This window comes from Stigmatopora argus, chromosome 4 (genome assembly GCF_051989625.1).
Source record: "Stigmatopora argus isolate UIUO_Sarg chromosome 4, RoL_Sarg_1.0, whole genome shotgun sequence".
NCBI lineage: Eukaryota > Metazoa > Chordata > Actinopteri > Syngnathiformes > Syngnathidae > Stigmatopora > Stigmatopora argus.
The window spans coordinates 10,166,835-10,182,980 of record NC_135390.1 but is presented as its reverse complement, the minus strand read 5'-3'; the positions used below and the strand labels follow the sequence as shown (position 1 = coordinate 10,182,980).

At 38.7% G+C, this 16,146-nt stretch overlaps 2 protein-coding genes across 5 annotated transcripts; both read right to left on the bottom strand.

The window, feature by feature from the left end:
• Positions 1-412: 412 nt before the first annotated feature.
• LOC144073044 (meckelin-like) lies at positions 413-9,688 on the bottom strand. The gene is made up of 28 exons (XM_077598557.1): positions 9,442-9,688; positions 8,863-8,951; positions 8,679-8,769; positions 8,505-8,604; positions 7,203-7,266; positions 6,966-7,037; positions 6,804-6,866; positions 6,576-6,730; positions 6,405-6,513; positions 6,257-6,343; positions 5,864-5,929; positions 5,629-5,782; positions 5,449-5,569; positions 5,273-5,378; positions 4,452-4,508; positions 4,269-4,367; positions 4,049-4,147; positions 3,888-3,974; positions 3,541-3,640; positions 3,313-3,452; positions 3,099-3,239; positions 2,938-3,018; positions 1,491-1,607; positions 1,292-1,408; positions 1,114-1,221; positions 950-1,052; positions 725-867; positions 413-632 (listed from the first exon to the last, which is right to left on the bottom strand). The coding sequence occupies exons 1-28, from the start codon at positions 9,668-9,670 to the stop codon at positions 552-554; spliced, it is 2,979 nt and encodes a 992-aa protein (XP_077454683.1). The 5' UTR covers positions 9,671-9,688; the 3' UTR covers positions 413-551.
• Positions 9,689-10,048: 360 nt separating this feature from the next.
• LOC144073241 (meckelin-like) lies at positions 10,049-14,177 on the bottom strand. 4 transcript variants are annotated; one of them, XM_077598926.1, is made up of 13 exons: positions 13,887-14,177; positions 13,712-13,810; positions 13,145-13,222; positions 12,927-13,026; positions 12,709-12,848; positions 12,492-12,632; positions 11,629-11,706; positions 11,441-11,557; positions 11,240-11,356; positions 10,700-10,807; positions 10,514-10,616; positions 10,294-10,436; positions 10,049-10,226 (listed from the first exon to the last, which is right to left on the bottom strand). In XM_077598926.1, exons 2-13 carry the CDS (start codon positions 13,802-13,804, stop codon positions 10,146-10,148), a joined length of 1,299 nt encoding a protein of 432 aa, XP_077455052.1. In that variant the 5' UTR covers positions 13,805-13,810; positions 13,887-14,177; the 3' UTR covers positions 10,049-10,145. The 4 variants fall into 4 exon arrangements, with proteins under 4 accessions (XP_077455052.1, XP_077455053.1, XP_077455055.1 ...); XM_077598927.1 differs by lacking the exon at positions 13,887-14,177 and adding an exon at positions 13,330-13,416; XM_077598929.1 differs by lacking the exon at positions 13,887-14,177 and adding an exon at positions 13,330-13,416 and having other exon boundaries at positions 12,932-13,026.
• Between the last annotated feature and the right edge of the window lie 1,969 nt (positions 14,178-16,146).

Here is a 16,146-nt window from a genome sequence, read left to right as displayed (position 1 = left end):
GAAACTGTGTCTGCAGAAATTGAAGAAACACAGATTTAATTTCGTTTTTTGTAGTAACGTCAGAGAAACGACGTATGCTAATCTTGGCCATACACAAAATTAATGTTGCGCCGACAGCATTTTTTGTATTGAATCAGCTGCTGGTATTGTTACATTTTTGGAAAAAAATCTTTTAATACTTATTTATCACTGCTTAACCCATTGTCTGGCATTAACGACACTGAATGTCCAATCGTTTTTTGGTGGGAAGGTTGGCAGCAAATGAAGGCTTGTTTATTCACTGCCATCTTCCCATTTAAAACAAATTGGTCTACTAGTAATAACACAAAATAGTTTAGAGTAGCGGATATTAGTATAAAATGTACTTTTTGTGCGTGTGATTGAGATTCTGCAGAAAATGACGAGAAAACAGTGTTATTAAAAATGTTTTACTCCATAAAAAAATACATTTATTTACAAGAAAATGATATACATCAGCTAACACATACGTAAAAATCTCTTTTAAAAAAAGAAGCTTTACAAAACAAATATCTACCACAAATGGAGACTAATCATATGAGAAATCTGTCATCCACCAGAGTTTTGTTGACAAGGTTTCTCCTTCCGATAGAATTACGAATCCTTTTAAAGATCTGGGGGGAAAAAAAGAAAATGTCTACAACTATTACGGAATGGCATAAACAGACACAAAAGACACAGTACTTTGAATGCACAAAATACTCACCACTTGCTGTAAGTATGTGAGCACGGCAGCCAGTACAAAGTTCTGAGAAGCAAGGTCGACGACGCAGAAGAACAAAGTATCAAAAATCAGCAGCGTGCTCTCATTTCCATAAAAGAGGACATCGCTGAAAGTGTGACCTTCATCTGCAGTGACAAACAACTATTATCTATCATATCTAGGCATCACCAAGCACAAAAAGACAATGTTCAACCCACAGGACGATACCATTATAAAAGATGCTTTTGTCATTCGGTTCCAAGAACTCCATCCCCATGATCCTCTCCAATGCCAGTTTGTCCCTCACAATGTAGTCCATGTCGGGGTGGGCCTGAGAGTAAGAAAACAATCTCACTATATGGAAAACAGTAACATTTATTTGGATGACTAACATGATCTATGACTGATCCCAAGAAATGGTTCATGGTGTGATAGGCCCGGATGTTTTGGTCTGACGCGTTGAACGAAGCTGGGTCCACAAGCCTCGGGGGTCCGCGTCGCTATAAATGAAGAAAAAAAGTGAAAATATTGAACATTTCATGATAATATTGAGTATAAAGAGGCACGCACTCTTGTGAAAGAGTCCCGTATCCTGTCGTAATGGGAGCGCAGTTGACAGGAAAGGGCCACCTGAAAAGTCTGCGTGTCCGTGTTGGGCAGAAGACCTCTTTGGCCACACCTTGACTCCTTCAGATAAGGAGGTGACACATTAAATTGATGCAAATTAGAGGGGAAGAGAAAAGATTATACAGGATTTAAATGGCCGTACAGCTTCTCTTTTCAGATTGTTGTTCATTTCCTCCATGTTTGTATCAGCGTGGCCATGCACGGAGCGACCGTGGATGTAGTAACCAAAACAACGCTGGGGTAGAAGCAACACAGAAATCTGAAATGACAAAACACACAAAATATATCAGAGTACACAGATAAAAACTTGACATTGAGTTTGACCCACACAAAACAGCAGAAAGCAGAAGTTAAGAGTTCTATTTTCCACTGAGCATTAGTGGTGACTTTTCAGCTACACATGACAACAGTGTTAGTTATTTGTGACACCCAAACAATGTATTTCTTTCTGCTTTAACAACTTTCTATCTACTCATTTTGCAATTTAGTCACTCTGGTTAGATAAGTCTCAAGTGCCACTGGCTTTAAGTGTGATTAAGTGGTTATTGTCAGGTGCTTTGCTTTGATGCCGCATGACTTTGTGAATCATCCAGTGGTCAGTTTACAGGAAACATAATAAGTAGGGATATCCTGATCATATACTTTTGGAAATGTGACCAAGTCACCTGATTTTGAAGCTTGATTCAATACCTTGGAAATGTATTAAAAGGAAGGGTGAAAAGCACGTCCAAATGTATCTGTTTTCCAAATTGAACAAAACTTTCACAGCAGTATAATCACATAAGGGTTATTAGTTCAGCAGGGTTTAAAAAAAACACACACAAATTTCCTACAATGATATAATTAGGCATAGTTTCTGATCCCGGTATCAGATTGGGAAATTCCTAATCACAAGAATAGCACATTTTTGAATACAGACCTTATGAATCGCTTTGAAAGTTGCACAAGAGCTGGTTGATAAAGCGCTGCACACACCTAACGGACTATACATTTCAAAAGTAGGTCAGACCCATTCAGTAGTTGTTCTATATTTTCTATAACTGAATCTTTTGATAACAATACGATGCTTGTCAGTATTAGACAGTCTGCCAATGCTTATATTTTATTTAAAGGCGTATGTGTACACATTTAACAATTTGTTATATTTTGCCTAAAGCAATGAAAAAAATGCTTTCTCTTTTTAACCTAAATCAAATATTTGACATTCTTATTAACCAAATCATAATATTAACTGATGTTTTGTATTCTGACGGATTCATCACATTTAACAATGTTATATTTTACCTAGAGCAATGAAAAAATGCTTTCTCTTTTTAACCTAAATCAAATATTTGACATTCTTATTAACCAAATCATAATATTAACTGATGTTTTATATTCGGATGGATTGTGATTAAATTCTTCTTCTCCAATTAACATATCATTTCACATCCATTAATTGCTACACATAAGTCAAATAGCCTATTTTATTAAACGATAAAATAATATTCATTTTTTCACTTTACTAACTTAAATATAAGAAGTTCCATGTAGACAAAGTGTGAACGTTGGAAGGCCAGTAAAATTACAAAGAACACTTTTTAACTCACATTACTGATGGAGCAGAGATCCACAAACTGACGAATTTTGTCCTCCATGAAATGCTCATAGAACACAGTGAAGAAAATCACCTGTATGGATAAATTATTAGTGAGAGATCATCACCACATTTATATTGCTTAAGATGGGAGAAATAAAAATAAGGAGTCACCTGCAGAAGTCCAATGCAAAGCCACAGCGTTGCCGATAGACCGTATCGCATGGTCAGGCTGTACGAAGGTGTGTACACCTGTGGGGTACGCTGTAGAGTTGACCAAGGGTCTCTCAGGGCCAGGTTTGAGAAACCCAAAACCTACACAAACAATAGTTACTTTGACTCCGGAATTTCTATGTTAAAAAAATAAAATAAAATGAGTGATAAATACCTCAAGGAAGAAGAGGACTGCCATGATTTGAAATGTTGGCTTGATTTTGCGGAGGGTCTGGATCTCATTCCACTCATTAGCTACAAAGTAGGTCCTCCAGATGCTAATAGGAGAGAGATCACGTTTCTGCTGACCATTAGCTGAAAACGGTGGCATATAGAAAGCTTATAAACAGATAGGCAACACCAGTGGCGTAATATAACGGATTACTCACTACTATTCCAATACCTGCCGCAGTCTTGGTTACTTTACTACGTGGCCTTTCCCAGTCAATGAAGAAGACATCCACAGATAATTGCACGAGTAGTTTGTGGAGGAATTGCACTGCCTGGATGTAGCACAATTTTAAAAAAATAAATATTAAGAACACACACACACAAGCAAAATTGACTCTTAAAAAAATAAAAAAAATAAACTAAATATCCTGTTTCCTTTTTTAAAATGTCTTTAAAGAACAATTAATGTAAATTTCGAATTTTGAAAACTCAGAATCATGCACTGAAATTAATTTTACAGGACAAAATGTTGTGGTGGGCTTTGTGTGGCCCCAAGTCTGCCACATGCAACTGACTAACCTTGAGAGCAAATGCACAACAGATGTAAGTCACAAAGCGCTCCTCTTGATGAGAGAGCGGCAATAAAACTGAGGCTTGCTGTTGGGCCTAAAAAAAGAAAAAACAACTTTAAAAAAACAATGGCATTCCTGAATTTTTTGGTCCAATGCAATGAACCACACCTTGTAAAGAATGAGCCAATAGAGCCCAGTTCCCACGGTGACGGCAAGGAAAACGTTGGCCAGATCCCCAGCGTAAAATATGCAAAACATAACCAAGGTCTGAAATCAGGAGCAAAAGGATGCTAAGATGAACACTCACATTGGAAAGTTCAACAGTTTAAAATGGATTGGACATCTATCGCGGTCAATGGTAGTTCATTTAATGCATTAGTTGACTTACCCTCAAGTCAACGACAGGTGAGGCGATTCTCCTCTTCCAGCTGACAGTTTTGAGGACAGAGAGAAGGACGGCCAAACCACCCAACACCCCAAGAGCAGTCTGTGCAACACACCCCCACATACACAAAACGTGTCAGGTCCGTGTGAGCCACGGTTTGAAAATGCCTTTTTGTGTCGCACTCACATCGGTCTTGAGACGAGCTTCATTCTGATCCATTTCATATTCCACAGCAAAACTCATCTGTAAGAGAACGGAGAAGAAATACACGGAAAACGTTTCATAGAAGGCAACTGTTTGTCAGCATCAGTGGTTGCAATTAACCCAATCAGATAATACTCTGATTTATTTATTCATAGTTAATTGAGTAAAGGATTAAACCAATCATTGCTACTGCGTTGAATGACAAATCTAAAGGTCAACTAGCATGACCAATCAGTAACTTTGAAATCAATTACTGAGTAGATTTATAAAGACTGTCACGCTTTTATGAGGATTGAGCAAAATATGCTACTAATCAATTTGACTGGGTTCAATGAATGATTTAATAATTATGAAATTTACACAAGCCTCATAAAAAAAACAGATTTTTGTGGTATATAAAAAACAAGACCAAGATAACCATTTATTCATCTTGTAAATACAAAAAAAAAATCTGGCTTCATCTGAAAAGTTAAAGCAAGCCTACTAGAATGCATGTATTTGATTTTATATCAATGTCATTTAAATATTGGTAGGTGTGGGCACGTTTCCTTTCCTTTAATTTGAGTTTTAATGTTATCTGTTTATTCTGAGGGTGTGCAAGCTAGTGCGACCTAGACTTTAAATCGCCTCAGTCTTCACATGATAAATATTTGCGTGAAGCGTGCATTGCGTGATATGCGAGATCAATGCAAATAGACGGTTTACACGAAAATTGTGTCGTGGTCAACCAATCACCGGGCTGGAAAGAATAATCTACCAATGTTTCTGTTCAAACTGAATAAGAAGCCCAACCATCGACTCACAGAAACAGTTTGCGTGTTGATGTCAGTGATCAGGACATCTTTGTACTCCACAGTCATCAGTGGGGGGAACACCCGACCTTGCTCTGTGTGTGGAACTAACTGGAACCTGCAAACATCAGAGCAAGCAAACATCCACACCATGCACTTTTTCCATCTTGGAGTGACTGAATCTGCACCTTATTTTAACAGAGCTGGCAACACGAATAACTTTAGGAAGGACGCTCCCGCTTTTCTCTCTGCCGCTCAGCACATCGACAAGAAACATACGTCGCGACAGGTACCAGTTTATCATGCTCTCTGTGAAGAGCACAACATATCAGAATGACATAAGACAAATAACCAAACGCCAAGCTCACCTCGGTTGATTAATTTTCCATTGAATTGTTGATTTAAGACCAGCAAAGGCAAAGGCATAAGTTTTCTACTCTCTTCTCCACCCAGGTCCAGAAAGACATCATAAAACAGCGGTTGGGGATGTGTACGCAGCAGGTCTGCTACTAAAAGATCACACTACAGTATATATTGCCAATGAGGGTGATCAGGAGTGGACATAAAACAACTGGACTATGAAGTAGGAAGCGTCAGACTTACACTTTCTTGGTAAGCGGTGCCAAAACTGAATGCTGATGATCGTTTCATTGGTGTTTCTGGACAAATCTAAACCAAAGGAGAATCTATAAAGCAATGTTTCACCCCAACACAAAATTACAGTCGCAAGGAGGCCAAATATTTTGAACCCAAAATGTTGTTTGTTCGCTCCTCCCACTCAAAATCGGAGCCAATGAGTTAAATCAGTGCCTTGTTTAGGTTAAAATCATAAATATAAATTCGTAGGGTAACAGGATGACTTGGGGTTACAGTTTTGTGGTTCTGGGTTCAAATCTAAAAAGGTATTAAATAGAAGGACCTTTATGACAAAACAACGTTATCCAAAAAAGTGGCAAAATTAAGTTCTACCTGTTCTATCTTTTCCATCATTTTTACCTGAAGATTTGATCCTCCTATGTTTTCCCATCGAAGGAACTCGCCTCTAACATTATAAACAGCAGCAAGCAACTTAATCTCCGTGTTCTGCCAAATAAACAGAATAAGTGAAAAAAAAATCTATATTTTGGATTAAATTACAACCTACTTTTTTTGGCCCTCTGAAAACAAAGCTAACTGGAACAGGATCCGACCGAAGGACTCGACTTGCCAATCCTGGTTCATCACCATAATAAAGCCAAGGTAGATTATTTCTCCTAGAACCAGATGTAATTGTAGATGAATGTTGCATCTTCTCAATGCATAGGCTGGTGATTACCAATAGGAAATATCTTGAGTGGAGCTAAACGCAGCCTGCGTTCTGAAAACAGCGTTAAAGAGGCCGCAGGCGTCAACACTCGAGCCGCTGAAGGAGTGCATGTTCATCACACACATGTTACCGAGGGCCTGGCACGCCGTCAGGTTGGAGAAACTCTGCAGGCAGACCATTTCTTAACATGTACCATAACAGCCAACAAAACTGGAATTAGAAAATGGGTGGATTTACTAGACAAGCTGCTGCAGATGAGTAGAGATTCTTGAGGAACCAAGCGGAAATGATGCTCAACTTCTGCAGGTGGGACAGAAACAACAACAAAGACACATTTTTCTTTCTACCGTCAATCCATAATGGCTAAGGTAAGATAATGATGGGAATGAGGATGCTTACCAATTGAGCAAAGTTGACACTCGGATTTACATTTGTGGAAAGGCTGCCTGCTGGAATACACAAACCTCCTGCCTGGAAAACAATGGTGAATAAATGATAAATTGAAGACAAAATATATATGACGTAAATACACTGAACATTTGTCCAGATGTGCTTGCATTCTGTGTAGTTAAGTCTCTAAATTGACCATAACTATATGTTGTCTAATGATAAGGACAGGCATTTAATTTCACTCACCAGTATGGAGGGAGGGTTACACACACAGGAGCTTTTAATGAAGGAAGCATGACATCTTTCGCACCTGAATGACAACAAACAACAAAATGGGTGTGACTCATCATAAGACATTACAACTTTGATAAGGAATTGCACTCATGGGAGCAGGAGAGGCAGAGTATGTGATCGTCATGATTTTTTTTTGATGACTCCTATCATAATTTCATAGTCAGAATTGCTTCATTTTGGTTATTTCCAGTTGAGTGCTGTACATGTTGAATTGTCAAGTAGGATTTAAGAGGCATGACATCGGCAAGCACCTGTTTCCCGCATGCTTTAGGTTGTCCGACACTTAACGAACAGGCTTGAGTTTACATATTTAGTTTTCTGATCGCATAACAATGCAGATAAGACACAAGGAAAGGCAGAGGCAAAGAGATAAGTGTGCTAAAAGTGCAATGGAGCTTCTTCCTCCGAGTGTGTAATAGTGAAGCAGAGTAGTGTCAGGAATACACAAACTTGTTGCCCTAATTAAAACATTTTTGACTTCAGCTTTGCATGAAAGCCAAAAACATTCAGTCATTAAAAGGCCTAAAATGGGGATCTACTGATGCCAGTAAAATCTGGGTTTCTGGCACTAACCATCTCTTTACTGTAAAAAAAAAGAAGTACTGCCAGTGGCTATTCATTACAATTGCAACTTCCTCATTCATTACCTGGCCATTACGGCACGACTCGGTGTTTGTGTGTTATAATTAGCCTTTTTATTTTATCTGGACTTTTTGTAACACATGCCAAAACAGGTGTCTTGATGCCCCCCAGAGGCAAACATTGCACAAAAGAAGCGTACACTGTGCATTAAGATTGGTTACATGTCCGCTAAAGGCCTGCTGAATTGTCCACAGACAGAGCTGGCAAGGAGATAGTAGTGAGGCATGCCAAAAATGTGTTTGAGAGAAACCGACAGGCAATCCTTGTTGGTAAGGAAGATGAATTGTGTAGGCATACAAAATAAGCTTGATAAAGTATAACATCCATTTTTCACAAGTAGTTGACTGGCTGTTTGAGTAGTCAACAAACATGCCTACAGCTTCGGTGACATGCCAGCCTATTTTTCTTGAAGCCTTATTACATACGTATAGTTGATATTTGTTCAGAAAAAGTTAAATTTGTCAAGGTTGTTACCAAGTCATTTATATTGACCTCCATTTAACAGGGCCTTTAATGTCAGTGCCTCACCAATTGAGAATGTCATCGCACATCACTGCATGATAAATATTAGGATCAGTGTCCAGATGTGAGCGTTCACGGTGTCGAAAATACCTCTCCCCGCTGCTGTTTGGCACCGACAAAGCGGATCCATTTGCATTACATATCTCACATTTGGCCTCATCCAAAAGGTTTCCGCTGACATCCCTTTCCACTAAAAATAACAGGTACAAGCAGGCAAATCAATAAAGTTGTATTCATTTCCATTTGAAAAGGTATCTCCCTCACCAAGAATATGCCCTGCAGGGCACTGGCAGTAGCCGTCATCACTAATACTGCCTGGGCAGCGAATGCAGCCAAAACCATCTTGAGTTATAGCCTACAATGGAACCAGAAATCTCATGCATTTAGAGACTTGTGACAAAGATTTGTGTGAGACAAACACCAAAATACGACAATGAATGGGACTTACAGGCTTGTCTCCCGGACAGGCTTCACAAGCAATTGACGTCAGGTCAGTTGTAACTGTGCGGAATCCGCTTAGACAAATGCAGCTCAGCCCTGAAAAATAAATATTATATTTAATAATTACGATGTGATTATGTTTTTTTAAGATTCTACTTGCCTGATGATTGGAGAGCAAGACCTCAGATATTTCGTTTAATCAAGGGTTAAGTAATGTCAAATTGATAACATAGAAATGACCATAGGAATACATAGACAGATGAAAAAAATCACATCCTTGGTACAGCTTTTCTTCACAATAAAAAACAAAATGTATTAATTGCCAATCATTAAATTCAAACATTAATCATCTGTCAGATTTTACTATATGAGAATGCCTGTTTGGAAAAAATGTTTCATGCATTTTCAGGTTTTATCTTACCCTGTATTCGTTGTTTTATGGAACATAAATACCTCACTCATGCTAAGTGTATATTTTTAAATTTTATATGAGTTAAAAAGCCATTTTCAACGTGTAAGTTAACATGCTGCAAGATAGCATTTTCTTAATCAAATATACTTCTAAAGGAGTATTCGCGAGACTAACCTGTTACGCTACGTTGATTTTCACCACAGCTAACACACGACAACGTGGATATGTCAAAAAATTCGTCCACATTGCAGTCTGAAGGATCTTTGAAAGGAATTAAATACTGCTGGGAAGTAGCTGGATGAAAAAATACAACCAGTATAATTACAACAAATCTGTATCTCGTAATAATAAGCGGTAGCGTCTCTGTCGCCATGGTGTGGTCGGCTTCTTCTTCACCTAGCATCTGCGTTCATGAACCACTACCGCCATCTTGCGGTCGTAAAGACGCGTTTTGGGTCTGAAATATGAGTTTTCGAAAGTTTTCCCAATTATAAAAACTACATATGCACTAAAATATAGCTTTGACAGTCAATAGAAAATTAAAATGGGATTTTCAGATGTTTTTCATAAGTTTCAGGGCTTTCGAGAAATAAACAAGATTTCTTTAAGAAATAAACCTTTAAAAGGTTTTTAAGACTAAGAACAGGATTTTAAAAAAATCTTTTTTTGTATTGTTCAGGACAAGGCCCCAAAAATGTTTTTTAGACAATTTTAAAAGGAATACATTTGGATAAAGCCAGTCATGTACAACCTTTAAATACATTCCCCAATAAAATAGGCATACGTTGAAAATATTTTTAAAGAAAAAATATATATTTATTGATGCATAAAATATAATAAACAAACACCAGTGAGATTTTCAGCATCAAACAAGAAAATTAAATCAGAAACCTTCCATCCACCTGAGTCTTGTAGACCAGGTTCTTCTTTCCAAAATAAACACAAATCATTTGGAATATCTGTGAAATAATAATAGATTCAAACAGCAGTTTTTATCATTATGCATTACATGCATTCAATACCCACCATTTGCTCAATGAATGTCAGAATCCCCGCCAGTACAAAATTCTGATATGCTAAATCAACAACGCAGAAGAACAGCGTGTCAAATACCAGCAGGATGGTCTCATGTCCATAGAAAAGCACATCACTGAAACTGGGGGCTCTATCTGCATTCGCAAAGAGACATCCTCAGTTAGACACAAATCCACGCATGCAACATGACCTTTATACAATAAAGGTATACCATTATAAAAGATGCTCTTTTCAAATGGCTCAAGAAGCTCCAAGTCCATAACAATCTCCAATCCAAGTTTGTCCTTCACATAGTAATCCATGTCAGTGTGGGCCTGAGATGACAAAAAAAAAAACAATGAGAGGAACAAAAAGAAAACCATCAGATCTCGACAATCTGTTTAAAAGCGGGACAAACATGATCTATGATTGATCCCAGGAAGTGGTTCATGGTATTATAGGCTCGGATGCTTTGCTCCCAATGGTTAGCTGCACCCGGGTCACTGAGCCGGGTCGGCCTTTGTCTCTGGACATGAATGATGGGGGAAAATTATTACACAATTGTCTTAACATTATTCATGGTGGTGAGCAATGTTCCCTCTAATTTTTTGTTTGTCTGGGCAGAAAGACAACCTCCCTGAGCACATCGAGTACCAGTGTGAGCAACATCTTCATTGCTCGCTATGGGCACACACCAGTATCACACCTGCCATAAGCAGGTGTATGTCTACTACAAATAAATGATTCAGTAATAATAAAATGTAATGATTAATATCTATGAATGGGCGGCCCGGCGGATGAGTGGTTCGCGCGTCGGCCTCACAGTTAAAAAAATAATAATAATAATAATTTGGGATTTTATTTTGTGCGCTCCATATGATTTGCTGTGCGCAGAGAAGACAAGAGTAGTGCGCAATTGCGCAGTTTAGAGGGAACATTGGTGGTGAGGGATACAAACCCCAGTGAAGGACTCGCGTATCCTGTCATATTGTGAACGTAGTCGTGTGTTTAAGGCCACCTGGAAAGTCTGCATGTCCGTGCTGGGAAGAAGACCTCTTTGGCCACAAAGTGACTCCTTTACACAAGAAAATTTATTCAAATGAGTTACAGTATCAGATTTACTCATTGACTGCTTAAACCGGTCTGTAATCGGACATACCGCCTCTCTCCTTAGATTGATGTTCATTTCCTCCATGTTTGTGTCCGCATGGCCATGCACGGAGCGTCCATGGATGTAGTAGCCAAAACATTTTTGAGGTAGGAGTAGGACGGAAATCTGCAAAGGCATAACACAGTTACGTCTCAGAAAATAGTTAATGAATTTTTAAAACATTTGACGTAACTCACATTACTGACTGAGCAGTGATCCACAAACTGCAGGAATTTGTCGTACACGCATATCTCGTAAAAGCTCGTGAAAATGGCCTGAGTGGACAAAACAGGTGCATTTCATCAATGGTTCATTTTAGCAATTCAAATTACCTAACTGACACAATTTAGAGATTCATGATGTTGCATTATTAAGTTTTTAAAAATATATATTCATTAATTTTCCATACTGCTTCTTCTTAGATGGGTCAGAGGGGTGCTGGAGCCTATCCCAGCGGGGTACACAAGTCTACCACTTATTTTTTTTGAATGCGGAGTACCAGGGGAAAATCTTCTAGCTTTTTAATATATTTTTTGATTTTACAAAATGATTTTTGAAACTAAAAACATAGAAAAATGGATTAAAAAATTACAATTATTGATTTAAAAGGGGGAAAATCAGGAAATTTAATATACATCTATACACTTCATTTTAATTTGATCCTAAAACAGAAAGTCGGCACTCATGATTTACTTTCCCGGGCCACACAAAATGATGCAGTGGGCCAAATTTGCCCCCCCGGGCCGCCACTTTGACACGTGTCCTAACCACTTCTCACTGCACCGCCTTGCAATTTATACAGTCAGGCACAAAGTTTACCCAGCTTTAAGTTCCGGTGTGCCAAGATTTTAATGTCCTCATCTGGTCACTCAAGAAAAATCTGGGGAGGTGCTACTATAGCAACCTTTCCAGAGAGTATACATACAAAAGACCGCAGAATATCACGACAGGGAAAAATTAAAAGAGGACCTAATAAAATTTATAGTTCTGTGATGAACTGTAACCCACTAACATTCTGCTTGCTTTCTCTTTACACTTTAAATTACAATAAAGTGGAAACCTGCAGAAGTCCAATGCCAAGCCAAAGTGATGATGCCAGACCATAGCGCAAAACCAAGCTGTATGAAGGCGTGGCCTCTTCGTTGGAGGACGTGGAAGACGGCCATGGCTCTCTGAGTGTGTATTTGGAGAAACCAAACCCCTGAATGGTGTTATGAAAGGCATGTACAAAAGGCATGTATAAACATAAAGGTGTGTGTGTGTTGGTTATAAAATACCTCAAGGAAAAAGAGCACAGCCATGATCTGAAAAGTTGGTTTGATCTTGCGGACAGTCTGAATTTCAATCCATGCATTGGCTACAAAGTAGGTCCTCCAAATGCTGACAGGCAAACGATTCCGTTTCTGCTGACCAGCAGCTAAAAATAGTAATGTATACATCAAGCAAACTGTCCATGGAAAATGAAATACTGCCAATTGTTAGACAAATTTTATACGAGACATGGGCCGGCGTGGGGTGTTTCGAGGCCGCTCCCAGTCAATGAAGAAAATGTCCATTGACAACTGCACTGTCAGCTTGTGGAGAAATTGCACGGCCTGGAAGACAAATGTTCATTAGTCAAGTCTCAAAATCAGGTACACCCACAGAATTTTGGATCTGATACGACAACTGCATCAACGACTTTGCCACTCCTTAGATTGTTCTAAGACTCACCTTGAGTGCAAAGGCACAAATGATGTATGTCACAAAATGATTTTCCTGATGGGGTAGTGGCAGTGTTACAGATAGATGCTGTTGAGCCAAGAAAAACAAAATTGATAGCAAATCTTTCCCCCCCAAAATAATGCTTTAACATGGATACTTCCATTTTCTACATAGACCAGGGGTGCCGAACTCACTTTGGTTCGCGGGCCGCATTCATGCCAACTAGATGTTATGTAGGCCGGATCCGTTTATTTTTACCCTTAAAAGTTAACTTGATGGCACTGAAAGATGAGCATCCACAGCTAGTTTAAGTGAATTGGACTCATATCGTGGTCAATAGCAGAGTTAATTTTGTGTCCCTTTTTTTCCACTTCCATTTTACGCTACACAAAGGTCGCTTCTGAATAATTTGGGATCATTTCCTACTGATTTTGAGGGACTTTCCAAGATACTTGTTCGTTTTTAGGCCTTTCAGGATGACTGTTGATTTTGAGGCATTTTGAGGTCTGATTGGCTGCCATTTTGAATGAACAAATGTTTGTATTTCCAATAAAGACAATCAAAAATGAAGCCGACCTTTGAAAGCAAGACCCAGTAGACTCCAGTTGCCACAGTGACAAGGACAAAAACATTAGCCAGATCTCCAGCGTAGAATAACAGAAACATCATCACAATCTAAAAAAAGTCAACAACAAAGAAAAAGTCATTACCAGCAAGGTTCATATTAACAAGAGAAAAGTCCAAGCTTTACTTTCAAATCGATGGCTGCTAAGGCGACCCTCCTCTTCCAGCTAACCGTCTTCAGCAAGGACAAAAACACGACCAGAGCAGCCAACACAGCCACTGCAGTCTGTCACATACACTCAAATGAACTAGGGACTATGGCTCCTAAATGCCAGATTGTAAAAGCAGCCTTGAACTGAGAATGCTGACAGTGAACATGTCAATGCCTCAATGTATTTTCCCTTTAAAAATCCAATTTTTGCATTAAAAATCCCAATGAAAAAGGTCAACAATAAATAATGACTATGTGCCAATGTTTAAGATTTCTGAGGCACTGTCAGATTAGAAATGACAATTCCTAATCTGACAGTGCCGTTTGGTGTGAGGCCAGTGCTTCTACTCACATTGATCACGTGGGGTTTGTACATCTGCGCATGGTCCACTGGGAGGTTCTGGAAGAGGAAAAGCAATAAAGGTCAGTGGTTTTGGTTTGGAAAACACACATTTTTGACCTTAGAATTCACTAACTTACAGAAACAAAGGAAGTGTTGACATTTTTGCTGGAAGATACATCCATTGTGTCAGTAAACATCTCCACATTAAGAACTAAAAAAGCAAGTATTACATATGGACTAACAAACATGAAGACCAGCAAGTATTACATGTGTCTATATTAAAATGAAATGTATCATGGGTGTTCTTGCATATCAAAGCCACACTACATCGTATCAAATCAACATGGCACAAGAATGCTTTACAGATATCAAATAAACATTGAATAGAGCCATTGGGTTACATTTGTAATGAGGATAACCACTTATAGCAAATTCATGCAGTTTCATACTTTGGACTTTTAATAATTGTCAATAGAGGTAAGTAGCACTTTATTCTAAGGAAAATAGGGAAAAAGCTGCTTAGTTTGGATTTCCCAAGATACTCCAAATGAAGATGCTTTGTGTAGGTCATGTGTTACAAATTGTTTGTTACCAATAAATGTTGTCACAAGGCTTTATTTTTGCACCATGTGACCCATTTTGTCACAAAGCTTTAAAAATTTAAAAGTAATGATGTCACAAGATTTGCTAGTAATGACCTGTTGCTGGCAGGGCAAACCGATTTATACTTCAGGAACATGGTCCATGCTATTGTGAGGATTTAACATAAAACTTGCCGTATTGTTCGATATTAGCAATAAATCACTCGGTTTTTCAAGATTGTCAATGAAGCACTACTATGGCATTAAGAGGAGTGTTGAAATGCCTTTGGTGTCCATGTCTACTGTCTCTAAACTCCCTAATTGTTATGGCAAGCGGCCCTCCACCGATTAAGGCATGATTCTCCCATGACAAAATCCACATTTTCCTGGTTGCTACACATTACGCAGATGTATTTTTTGTTTCTCTTCCCACTATTGATTGATTGGCACTAAATCACGAGTGATTCTGCATATTTAACCTCAGTCTCAGTCTGCAGGTGGACTTCCTGTGTGGCTCCAGTTTTTTACCTAGGTCTACAATGTCTTCTGTGTATGTGCTTGCTACTGCAAACAAGGGAATTTCCCGAATACGGGATGAAATTAAGTTCTAATCTAAAGCATTGGGATTGGTTGAGCTCGTAAACAGCGAAACTTGCTTGTCCAATCAAGAGGCAGACAGCATGGCTGCTGTAAAATAAGCTGACAAACTCGCTTTGCAATTGCTTGTTCGTATTGCACCAGTTTGTGTGAGTTATAAAAATACGTGTCAGCTCACATCCTGTTTTGCACAACATCCTGTTTTTCACAAAAAATACCGACTCACATTCTGTTCGTTCTCTGAGAGTTGCAAGGAAGACTGTGCGTCCACACTGTTCCAGCTCTCCCCATTCTGCTGTCTGGTAATAAACTTAGCTCCAACTCTGGTCTCACTCTTTCTGTACCTGCTCCTGAAGTCAGAACAGACCCAACAGCTGCTGGGCGGGGTTAGTGTAATCTGTAACAGTTAGGTGCAGCGGGTAAATCCACGAGACAAGTGCCACACAAGCACTCAATTTAATTTGACACGAAAGTGAATATGAGTGACTTTCTTACTTAAAAAAATAAATAGAGTTTATTGTACTCATTTCTTATACCTGACGCAGGCCAACTTAAACTCAGCAATAAGCAGTTATGAAATGATGGATATCGTAAGAGGAAAACACCTGGATACAGAGAAAAAAACATGCTTAAGTTCAAAACATACCTAGTCATATGAGGGAACACCTGATACTGAAGCTCTCCACTTTTTAATGTCACATTGTGTAACTTTATA

Coding starts and splice junctions, on each gene's coding strand:
- LOC144073044 (XM_077598557.1), bottom strand. CDS start 9,670: ATGCTAGGTGAAGAAGAAGCCGACCACACCATGGCGACAGAGACGCTA. Junction 4,148..4,268: donor CACCTGTCGTTGACTTGAGG/GTAAGTCAACTA, acceptor TCCTGATTTCAG/ACCTTGGTTATGTTTTGCAT. Junction 3,240..3,312: donor CAGTCCTCTTCTTCCTTGAG/GTATTTATCACT, acceptor TTGTTTGTGTAG/GTTTTGGGTTTCTCAAACCT.
- LOC144073241 (XM_077598926.1), bottom strand. CDS start 13,804: ATGATGTTTCTGTTATTCTACGCTGGAGATCTGGCTAATGTTTTTGTC. Junction 11,357..11,440: donor TCAATCTAAGGAGAGAGGCG/GTATGTCCGATT, acceptor TCTTGTGTAAAG/GAGTCACTTTGTGGCCAAAG. Junction 10,227..10,293: donor TGACATTCATTGAGCAAATG/GTGGGTATTGAA, acceptor ATTATTTCACAG/ATATTCCAAATGATTTGTGT.